Genomic DNA, 11667 nt, shown 5'->3' with positions numbered 1-11667 from the left:
ATGCATAGATCCACGTCGAACACTCCCACAACTTACTTTTCCAAATTTTTGACCGAATTTCTGCTGCAACGAAACGAGCAAACTCTATTTCTGCAGAATCTCATCACTGGGGATGAATTGTGGCTTCTCTTCAAGAAGACGTCAAAAAAAAGTAGGTTCCGTTCTCCCGGATGTTCCACCCAAAGAAATATAAAAAGGTTTCCACTGTAAGAAGGCAGTGCGGAGTGTGTGGTGGGACAGAGGCGGGATTATTTCCTATTTCATTGCATTTTATTTTTATTTTTTATTCTTTATTTTTATTCCCTTTTAGCCTTTTTTATTTTTTCGTAGCGGTAGAGCTAATAATAACGTTATAATAAAATATTTATAAGCTAATCATATAATAACGACGAACGGAGTGGATACGATTTTCGATAGTAGGTTCATTAAATGAAAAAATAGTATTTTCTTTTGTAGAGAAAAATTTGATCAAAACAGCAATTTTTAAAGAAGAAACTGCTGCTAACAGAAAAAGTCGCAATACTTATGCACCGACGCAATAATTGATTGTTATTGCATTCTGGCTTGGGAAAATCCGCACATGTTTGGGATTTCTCGACGTCGTAGCTGAAAAATGATCCTGACACTCGTCACACAATAATACAGAAGAAAAGTGTACTTGCTGTACAGAGTTAATGGATAATTATGATTGATAATGTTTTTTTCTTGCTTCTGTTTTCAGATAAAAAAAAATTAACAAATAAAAACAAATAAATAAGAAATAATTCTTTTTAGGACGATTACCAACAGTAATCGTGCGAAGTCCATTCCTTGACTTCCTCACTTGATCCATAATTGCTCATTTTATGGAGGAAAAGACAAAATTGTATTAAAATTAAATTTTTTAAATTAATTTAAATTTTAATAATATTTTAATATTAATATTAATATAATTAAATACTTAATGCCAAAATAAATTTAAATTTTAAAAATATTTTAAAAATTAATTAGTGATTTTTTATTTTTAATAATTAATTAATTTTTTGATGATAATTTTTAATAATTAATTAGTTTGATAATTATTCTCACAAACGTTTTTATACGCATACATTACGTTGCATTTACATATTTACATTCATAATATGTACATATGTACATATTTTGTATTCTTTTATTATATATAAATATATACTGTGTGAGTAGTTTTTATTTGTCGCATTATTTTTGCTCATAACATTCCCTCGATCATTCTTTCAACTCACATTACCCCAATTTTTTTTTCTGGATAAGACCTGTTTGATAGAGAAACCCGGTGGCGTGTTCCTGGTACACAAAAGTTAACCTTTCATCTCCAGTGATCACGGCTTGTGTGGTGTGAATTTTCGCGCTCGTATTATTTTAATGAGGTTTACGGGCGACGCTTATTTAAATGTGATAACCGCCTGATCGAGAGCACTTGGTTCACTTCGAGGTGTTAAGGAAATTCTCCGGTCATCTCGTCGGAGCACGAATCCACAAACTATTTCTCTCCTCATGTTCACATTTTATGCGAGCTATTAAAGTTTCTATTCAAGCACACCTTTGTATATACTGTATGGTCCCTGATTAAACGACAAAAGTAAAACTAGGATATGGGGATGGGGCTAGAATTCCTAGAAATCGAAAGGATTGTTTTTTTAAATTAATTAGTTATAGACAATTTAAAGCAGTTCTTCAACAATTTTCTACTTCAAAAACCATCGTTAGATGCTAAATCCTAATCATCTAGTTTAGCTCGATTTGAAAAACAAATTCGTTGCCCTTACCTCCTAATTATTTATATGATTGTCAGTGAAAAGATTTTTTTAGCAAAAAGAAAAGAAACTTGAAGAAAACAATTTTTTGAAATCAGAATCATCTGTTCCAGCAGAAATCTATAGGAAATTGAGCGAATTATTGAAAATGTAGCTAGTCAAGTCCCGGAGGCATTCGTGGAAAAGTCTACGAGAGCCTTTTTACCGTTCTCCGATTCCCGCTCTTTAAAAAATAAGAAAAGGTAGGAAGTAAATTTCTCCTGTTTTTTTTTCTGGATAATTCGAGCTGCTATGGGCATTACTCATATTGTCATAGATTTCTATTTTGCAGGAAAATGCTATAAGAAAAGAAACTAGAGAGAGAGTAAAAAAAAGAAACTCTTGAAACTTTCAATGCTTAACTTAATCTTATGCCCGGATTTTAGGCAGAACCTTAGTTAATGCTTTACGGTAAAACAAACTGAAATCATATAGAAAGAATGAGGTAGAGAAAAAGCTTTAGTGACGTTAACTCATCTTCTCACCATATCCGCAACCTTATTTCCCAAATTCCTTTTTTTCTATTTTTTTTCTCTTTTATTTCGGTACTGTTAATTCCAGATGCGAGTTCTGCTGCTTACCTGCTTATGCTATACGGTAGTTCATGGAGGTCATCCTGTGAAGCCGAAACCACCTCAGTGAGCTCCTTTCATTACGCTAGACTACCTAAAAGTCTAAATAAAAAGGTTTTGTTAAGGAAACCATCCTCACCGTATCAGGAAAAATTGGTACAATATGGTGCCAACAATGGGACCGTCCTTGAGGGATTCCTCGTCTATCCCAAGTGATTTTTTTCCGGAAAAAAGTTGTTTCTAGGGGAATTTACTGATTCCTGTTCTTCAGGTCAATTGGTCAACGCCCGAGATCCGCTCCAGCCGTAATTGTATTCCATGCGTTCACCGGCAGAACGGAATTCGACAATCAAAAAGCCAGGGATTTGGCTAAGGTGCGGAAAAAGCTGGATTTTCTTTTCCATAAATGTATAGAGTTTGAAGAAATTTAAAAAAAAAGAAAATATTAAGTAAGTGTTAAATATTAAAAATAATCTAAAAAAGAGCCTCTCTTCCTCAGCTCGGGTACGTCGCTTTCGCAGCCGATGTCTATGGGAAAGGTGTGGCCAGTAACGACACGAACGAAAATTTTGCTATTATGGGACAAATGTTGGCTGCACGTGAAACGTTGCTTCAAAGAAATATCCGGGAATCGTGGAATGTCGTTAAAAATCTGCCGTTCGTTAACGACCTAAAGGTAAATTCCCCTTATCGGTGCGGCATCCTTTCATGTATGGTTTGGGATGATTTTCAGATTGCATGCATCGGTTTTTGCTTCGGTGGCTTGACGTGCTTGGATTTGGCACGATTCAATGTCGGTCTTCAAGCAGCCGTATCCTTTCATGGGACCCTCACGGATTATCCGGGGAATAATACGTAAGTTTTCTCGAACTTATTCTTTTTAAAGGTGATTTTTTACCGCGATCATTCCAGAGCCATCGGGGCATCGATTCAAGCACATCATGGTGATGCAGATCCTCATACTACTAACGAAGATGTGGGTAGATTCAAATTTTTAGGATTTTCACCCAATTATCCTAACCATAAATCGATTTAATGTTAAGGCCGCTAATTTCCTCGAAGAGATGAGAGAAAGACAAGCTGATTGGCATTTCACCTCCTACGCTAATGCTCAACATGCATTCACTTTACCAGGTAGGTGAATTTATTCTGGATCAATTTACAGACTCCCATTTTAAGGAAAAAAATTCCCTAGGAGTAGAGAACTGGGGAATTCCTGGTGCCGCATACAACGAGAAGGCAGCTAAACGTTCATGGAGAGCAATGGAAGGATTTCTTGCCGAGAAACTTCTCCAATGAATAATTTTATGCCTTATGATTTTCTTTTCCTTTATGGATATTCAATAAATATCTATGAGCATTGTAAATACAGGAATACGTACAGAAGCTATAGATAATCCAAGAATTAAAGCGTTTGTGAGGAGTTTTCCTTCGATCCGGGTTTCTACAGTAATTTACGGCAGAATTTTGATCTCTATCATCCTCGATATTACTCAGTTTTTAGGACAGGACGATAGCGATTAGAATTTCACGGAGGCCGAACAGCTGTCTTCCAGAATTTCCAAATCCAATCAATCTTTCATTTCCAGGAAAATGACTACAAAATACCATTGGAATGTGAGACACAGGACATATGTATGAGGGAAAAAAATCCCTGGTGCAGAACCGGGTTTCGCTTTCCTTTAATTTATGACATAAATAATTCCCTGAAATGACCTTGACGTTGAATGTCGATTTTATTTCTGTTATTCTACCGGGCTGCTGTATTTTGCTTTGAATGTCCTCTTATATTCCTTATACGAAGAAATTCTGAAAATCATTCTGATTGCGTTCATATTTCAATGAATAGGATCACCTAGGACTAGGATAGGCCATAGTTCAAACTTTCTCGATGTCCTGAAAGCACACTACTTCTGTCCATGTTTTTTATTAAAGGCATCACCCCACGAATCTGAGGTCGTGTGGATTTCAGGTGGAGTATTCGTATACGGGACCGTAGATTATGGAGAGAGGTGTGATTCCGTCCTTTTCTTCCTAATTCCCGTAAAAAAACGGCCCGAAAGATGCGACACCTGCACAAGGTTGGCGAGCTCGTTGTAGAAAATAGTGCGCCGGAACGTTCGAAGCCGTATCTTCCGGACCGTTTTCTACGGTGATTAGGAAGAAATGAACGGAATCACTTTTCTCTCAATAATCTACGATCCCGTAGACGAATGCTCCACCGGAAATCCATACCACCCCAGATTCGCGGAGTAATACCTTTAACTCGTCTTCGAGGTTTTTTACAGTTGGAAGATCCTTTGCTATCTTGACGTTTCGGCTTTTTCTCTGTTTCCAGAGCCCTAAACAGAGACTTTTTAGGGCGATTTTGCATTAATTATTAATTGCATTCTATTATTATCTACTGTTTTTATGGGTTTATTTATTCCTTCTTTTACAATACCAAAGGCGGTGGTAGCGCAATCGGTAAATGGTTCGCTATGGCCGCCTGCTCGATGGTTCAAAACCGCTCCACTGCCAAACACGCCTTTCTTCCATCCGTGGTCGATAAATTGGTACCAGTCATGTTTGGGAAGACAAAAACACTAACTTTAAGCATCGGTTAGCCCTCGCTAGTCATTGTATGGGCCAGTTACGCGTTCGTTAACCTCAAACGATTCTGAATTGAAGTGAAGGTGGTGGAGGATCCCAAGCGGATTGATATGCCAGTGACTTCATCCTTTCCTTAATAATTTAAACGAAATAACAGTGGTGAACAGTTTTTTTAGTTCTAACAAAAATACCATTTTACTACAGAAAAAAAACTAATGAGAAAATTTACTTCCAATATACACTATCTGATACTAATTTGTCCACAGCTTATTTTCCTAACTGATGTTTTAACGTTTATACTGCTATTTCTCTACCACATGGCATCCCAATTTTTTAATGTGTTTCTTCTCTCTAGCAGTCGCTTATACGCGTACATAGTCGGCGCGGAAATAGTTCCGCCCGGCGACCGTGACGCGGCTACCGTAACCCGTGCACATTCGCTGTATCCACGTAGCGTCGATATGTTCTTTTTCGACATTTTATTCCTTGATTCCTCTTCAGGTGATGATTTCAAGCTATCTTCTTCCGATTGCGTTTTTCGTTGTCGCATCCGTCTACATCGCATCCGCTGAGTCGCTTGAACATGGTCAGGTAACATTGAAGTTATTAAAGACTTATTACGGTAGAAGTAGGTTTATTACGTATTTACCCATATTTTAGAGACGAAAGAAAAACTTACTTTTTTTCCAAGGAATTTTTGCAGGTGGTGAGAACAGTACCAGTACCAGTAATAGTAGTATGGACAACGGCAACGACAATCCAACTGATTTGATAAGCGAAATTGAAATGAACGAAATGAACAGAATATTCTATCCAATGCACCATGGCATGCATCATGGTATGGGGATGGGGATGTGCCCGATGTGCATGATGATGAGTGGAGTTCAGGGCAACTAGAAAAAAATCACATTTATCACTACATTTTGATTGTAGGTGTAATTTTTCGATAAAATCAAAGCAGGAATAAAGTTTTCTTTTTCTGGATTCTTGAATCTTTCGATAAAATCAAAGCAGGAAATAGTTTTTTTATCTGGGAAGGAAAGTGTTCGTATGGATCAATGAATGTCATCATTCATCGTTACCCTGGATTACTAGCCAAGTCATCTTAAATGCATCACCCCACGAATCTGAGGCAGGACGGATTTCAGATGGAGTATACGTATACGGAGTCGTATGGTAAGGAGAAAAGGGTGATTCCGTCGATTTCTTCCTCTGTGCCGTAAAAAAACGACCCGGAATATACGGCTTCGAGCGTTCCGGCGCGCTATTTTCTCACAACGAGTTCGATTCGAGTTCGATCCAAGTCTGCTCTCCTCAGACAGCGCCTAATGGCAGTGCTCATTTCATCGGAGATATAAGGAAAGCAGAGAGGTATCTTATTTATCTGTGGTGGGGTTTTCCTTTTATTCTGTTTTCTGTGTAATCCTTGTCTTATATTCCTAACGCCTAGTTATGTCATGTACATAGTTCACGTTCATTAATTGTACTGTAACTACGCCTCCCCATTTAGTCAGAGATTAAAAGGATAAAGGATAAAGTGTCTGCCGTTAATCAATCCGCTTAGGATGCGCCACCAGGGGTGAGCCGATGGGTCAAGTCACTGTTTTTATCCTCCCAGACAAGTTTGGTACCAATTTATCGACCCTGGAGGGATGAAAGGCTTCGTGAGCCCTACGGCGGATTCGAACCTTCGATCGGTTGTGCAGGCAACGGAACTTCTAACCGACTCTGCTATACCCGCCCAGATTATTACAGCTCTTATATCACGCTTAGGTAATTGTTCTCCTATGTTGTATAATTTATCAAATTACCTGTATTACCCCTAGCTATAGTCGAGTCAAAACGACACGAAACACGGTGCAGCTGCGCTCGAAGCTGCGCGGTGGATCGTAGCGGTTACGATCGAGGTGGGACCATCGCGAACTGCAGCAGTGAAACGGCGCTAGCTGTGGTTCTCACTCGATACTATTCGCTACGCTCCACCGCAGTGATTCGAGAACCGCAACGGCTTACGCAACTGCAACGTGGTTCATGTCGTTCTGACTCTACGATACATGTACGGTCACTCGATTATCTGTATTATGCTCAACTACATATATAACATTTTTTCACAATTGTAACGCCTTGTTGTCAACATTCTGTCTAAAAACCCTAGTTTGAGGTGAACGTTTTGTCATATGCTGAACCTTCGTGCAAACCAATTACGTTTACTCATAAGCGATTGAAAACACTACGAAATGCTACGGAAGTACCTTGAAAATAATGGAAATCTACATTTTCTGTTTCCGTCACATACATTTTTTTACATTACTAAAACTATTAACTTGTTGGGGTATTTTACTGTTCCCTTGTCGTGCTCCATCGTCGTGTGCTATCGATTACCATCGATTAATTTTATTTGACCTAAGACCTTTTATTTGAGCTAACATACTAGGGAAACGTGTGGGGAAAATATGGAGTTCAAGGTGTAGATGACGAGTATGGGCGTGGTCCCGCTCTATTCCCTTTATCATCTCCTGAAAAAACAGCGTGAGAAACGGCTTTTATTCTTTCGAGGTACGTGAGAACGCACCAACCTTGTGAACGCACCGCACTAACGAGCGAGCGGTTGAAAATCAATGAGATTCCACTGCAGCTTTTTCAGGTGAAACTATTGGTTAGGCTGCTCAGTTTAGGTTTTTCTGGTGGACATATTCTATGCCGTCGAACCTTGTAACCTCCATTTATCCTTTTGTTACTCTTTAAAGACTGATGAAATGTCTTTTTTTCCAATGTAATCTTATCTATATCCACATTTATTTATTTATTTATTTAAGCCGACAATGTACATCTTTTGATCAAATAATAAAGATTTTCATTGAACTGTGAACTTCAGCGAAAATTCCGTGATAAAAAAAATACTTTATTTTTGCTTTAATTCCACCAAGATATTATATTTACAATGATGTCAAGGTGATCAACGGTGCGAAGATGTTGCTTATTTTCCGTACATTCCATATGGCATCATGCCCATTCCCATTCCCATACCCATTCCCGGATAACCCATACCGTACATGCCATAACGTCGCCATGGACTCATCATCATTCCGTAACCGCCTCCGTAACCGCCTCCATAGCCGCCGTAACCCCCTCCGTAGCCGTAGCCAGGATAGCCTGAAAGAAAAAAAAACTCTATTTGAGTAAATCGAGAAAGCGAAGATTTTACTGCTGTCTTACCCCATTGGGCGGAAGTGATGTGGGTAAGTGCGAACATAAGAAGCACAGCCAGAAGAAGATTGTTTCGAATCATTGCCTGGAAAGGAATTAAAAAGTATAAACGCTGAAAAGGAACAGTTTTCCACACGAAGAAGAAATTATTGCCGGGTGCGACGTTGTGCCGACGCGTCGCGGTCTCCCGAGGTAATATGAGGTGAAGTTAAAAGTTCTAAGCATTTTTTCACTTTATTTCGACGATGAAATTAACATAGTTAGGACTAACCAGTTTAGATCAAATCATGGTAATCAATAACAATCAATGGGACGTTTAGTGCGGCAACTTTGGTCCATTTTGACAGTAACTTCTTAAATCAACTTCATAAATCTGCAATTGAAGAACTCCGCAATTCATAAACTTTGTAAATCCGCAATTGAAGAAGTCCTCATCCTTACTGGCAAAAAACTTGACCACCTCAGTTTCACAAGCCTCTGTTGAGGTCAGTTTTGTGCCATCAAGAAAATTTCGCATATCCTTGGAAAGGTGATAGTCGCTTGGTGCCAGGTCTGAACTATAGGGAGGGTAGGGTGAAATCACCAATCCAACCTCTCCGATCCTCTGACTCCTCGTTTAAAAATGTGTGCAACCTGGCGTTATCTTGATGGGACCTTTTCTATTAGTCAATTCTGACCGCTTCTAGTCGATCTCCTGCATCAATCTGGTCAGTTGTTGACAGTGAAGGTCCGAATTGAGTTTTTGACCCGCTGGGAGGACTTCCTAAGTGGCTGATTCCGTTCCAATCCTACCAAACACACAGCAAAACCTTTTTGGCCGTTAGGCTACCCGCAGAGTTTAGACCCCCGCACGGGCGCGGGTGTGCGGCTCTGAACTCTGGTTTCGGGCTTGGCAATGGTTATTAGAGCGCACCGCGATTGACCACGTTTTTTGAATTTCGTTCTAGTCAATAATCACCAAAACCCCAGAGCCGCCATACCGCGCGGCTCTGAACTCTGCGGGAAGCCTAGGTCCGGGCTTGGTGATCGTTAGGTCCGGCGCTCTCACCGCTATTGGACCACGATTTTTTCGATTTTTCTTCTAATGTCACCATAAAATCCCCGTATAGCACAACCCGATGTGATGTTCACATTGTCAGATATGGGTCACTAAAGATCTCTTGCAAAAATGCTCAGAACTTTCTACTTTACCTAATTTTTCTGCCGACTATAGACACTTAGGAGCTAGAGCGCATCAGCGCTTACTAGTCCTATTAAATAAGAAATCGAATAGCAACGGATAGTGAGGGACACTTTAGTATACCACGTAAACAATAAACAATTTCAAAAAAGTGCCCAGGATTTAAAGCAAATTTCTCTAAAGAGACATTTTCCTCGAAAATTACATCGATGTAGTCAGAAATCTTTTTTTTTGTTGAATGCTTAGCATTAGACAATATAATTGTAAAATGTATAATGACTGAAAATCTGTCAATTTAGAAAAAGGACCCCTTCTTCCAAGTAGTATCGAAATTGTTCAACTTTGGGATGTAAATGTTTCCTCACTGGTACTTTTTAAATATTAAAAAGGAAAGAAAAAAAAGTGAAAGGATTTAATGAGATGGAGGGAAAAAAAACGAAAATAAATGTCATTAAAATAAGAGAAAGCGTTGTTGTTAATGGCCGACACGGCGTGATCCCTCGAATCAACGGAATCGTAACGACACGATGTTCTGGACGTCTTTATATAGGAACGATCAGCCAGCCAGCCAGCAAGTCAGCGAGTCAGCAATCGTATCCACCATGAATTCGTCAATCAGTCAATCAAGGTCATTATTGAAATCGTCTAATGTCTCGTAAACAAAACAAAACAGAAACCTGGTTTTCCATGATGATACATCTCTCACCCCGTCGAAAGTCTCATCCCTACCCACCCACATACGTCTTCTTCTCGCCGTGCGTCGGCCGATGATTTCATCTCATCGTATGTTGTGTCTGTGCACACCACCCATTGACCTTGACGAATCATTTTCTCGGTAATGCGGATGAGTTTGGCAAATTCAACATAAACACACATTTGAATCGTAGAAAAACCGTGTAATAGGTCAACAATGATCACCGTCCCATTGTGGATTACTGTAAACGATCAAAACAAAAAAAAAAAACAGAGAATAGCTCTGTGCAAACACAACTTTCTCCAAATTCCTGGATTTGTTTAATAGTTTCTATGCGTTTCCATGTATGTCACTCTGTTACACTACTAGTTCTATACATTTTATCAGTTTTTCTATTACCGTATCCGTTTATTATATCCTCTATTACATCAACGCAATGAAATAACACAGTCCCTATGTTCTCAAGATAAACCTGAACCAGATTTTCTGAAAAAAAAATAATTTTTTGGTAATTTTCGGTCTCTTGTGATTAAAAAATCCTTTTCCATCTCATTCTACCATCTGTTCGACCAGTTTTAATCTGACGAATAAGGTTAGCTTTTAATTTTTGAAAATGTAATTTAATTTAATTTTAAATGACATGGGCAAAAAAATTTCCTGCACCTTTGGCACATAATAACGATAAGCATCCACGGATTCTAGCGTCATAAGTGGAGTTCTTACTTTACGCAACGGATAGTTGAATAAGAATAATCCCTAGAAGATCCTTCTAGACTCAAATCCTTAAAGACTCAAAACGACGGTATAAATGAGTAGCTCAAGGCAACAGTCAGTAATTTTTCAGTTCCCTCGTGCTTTTAAATGAAATATAAACAATTAGAAATGCAAGGCTTATCCGAGGTTACGGTACAGTTTCATGGATCCATTGACATTCAAGTGTACCGTACCTTACGTATATATGTTCCATTCGTTTTTAACAACGTTTGATCTATGATCTTCGCGTGCCTAATTCCTCCGTTTTCCGTCGACAACAATGAACTTAATCGGCGTGTGACGCTGCTCAAAATGCTCCCTCCTCCTCGCTTTAATTCTTAAGAAACCCAAATTTCCATTAAATAGCAGAATCATGTGCAAAACTCTAAAAATATCGACAAGGAGCGATCGTTCGAAGTAATATGGAAAGTATTCGAACAGAAACCGTTCCAGAAAATCTAATGATTCTAGAGAAAATTTGGATGAATTCAAAAATTTGATTATATGTATCCCATTCAGTCTCTATGTTGGATTACCGGGTGATATTGAGATGGACATACATCACAGGTTCGTTTAAATTTTCACTATATCTATCCAGAAAAATTTGAAATTTTTTCATAGAATTCAGTTTTCGAGTCCAAACTCTCCCTGGAATCATAAGATTTTTTTTTGGATCAGCTTCGGTTCAAGTCATTCTCGAATGGCTCCGAATAGCCTCAAAGAAAAGAAAAACCGAGAAAAATATAGCTGCTTCACCAGAACATCTATCTACACGGTTCACATAAAGTGTGACAAAAAAAAACACTACCCACAAATTTGCGCAAATTAATCCAATCAAGAATTTTTTTTATTCAGTAA

General features: G+C 38.6%; 3 protein-coding genes across 4 annotated transcripts; 2 read left to right on the top strand and 1 right to left on the bottom strand.

Annotated features, from left to right (window-relative positions):
* Positions 1–2372: 2372 nt before the first annotated feature.
* On the top strand, positions 2373–3682 carry RB195_020714 (uncharacterized protein; the record flags this gene model as incomplete). The annotated part of the gene is made up of 8 exons (XM_013450728.2): positions 2373–2449; positions 2509–2595; positions 2655–2757; positions 2883–3059; positions 3117–3238; positions 3296–3359; positions 3427–3517; positions 3579–3682. The coding sequence occupies 8 exons, from the start codon at positions 2373–2375 to the stop codon at positions 3680–3682; spliced, it is 825 nt and encodes a 274-aa protein (XP_013306182.1).
* A 1797-nt stretch (positions 3683–5479) lies between these two features.
* RB195_020713 (uncharacterized protein) lies at positions 5480–5872 on the top strand (the record flags this gene model as incomplete). Its single annotated transcript, XM_013438510.1, has 2 exons — positions 5480–5561; positions 5679–5872. 2 exons carry the CDS (start codon positions 5480–5482, stop codon positions 5870–5872), a joined length of 276 nt encoding a protein of 91 aa, XP_013293964.1.
* Positions 5873–7952: 2080 nt separating this feature from the next.
* On the bottom strand, positions 7953–10238 carry RB195_020712 (uncharacterized protein; the record flags this gene model as incomplete). Of its 2 annotated transcripts, XM_064189130.1 has the most annotated exons (4): positions 7953–8128; positions 8192–8267; positions 8643–8734; positions 10100–10238. In XM_064189130.1, 4 exons carry the CDS (start codon positions 10236–10238, stop codon positions 7953–7955), a joined length of 483 nt encoding a protein of 160 aa, XP_064045011.1. The 2 variants fall into 2 exon arrangements, with proteins under 2 accessions (XP_064045011.1, XP_064045012.1); XM_064189131.1 differs by lacking the exon at positions 8643–8734 and having other exon boundaries at positions 10104–10238.
* Positions 10239–11667: the final 1429 nt, after the last annotated feature.

The sequence above is a fragment of the Necator americanus genome, chromosome II (genome assembly GCF_031761385.1).
Source record: "Necator americanus strain Aroian chromosome II, whole genome shotgun sequence".
NCBI lineage: Eukaryota > Metazoa > Nematoda > Chromadorea > Rhabditida > Ancylostomatidae > Necator > Necator americanus.
Note: the sequence above shows the minus strand (reverse complement) of the source record. Positions and strands in the feature narration are given on the sequence as shown.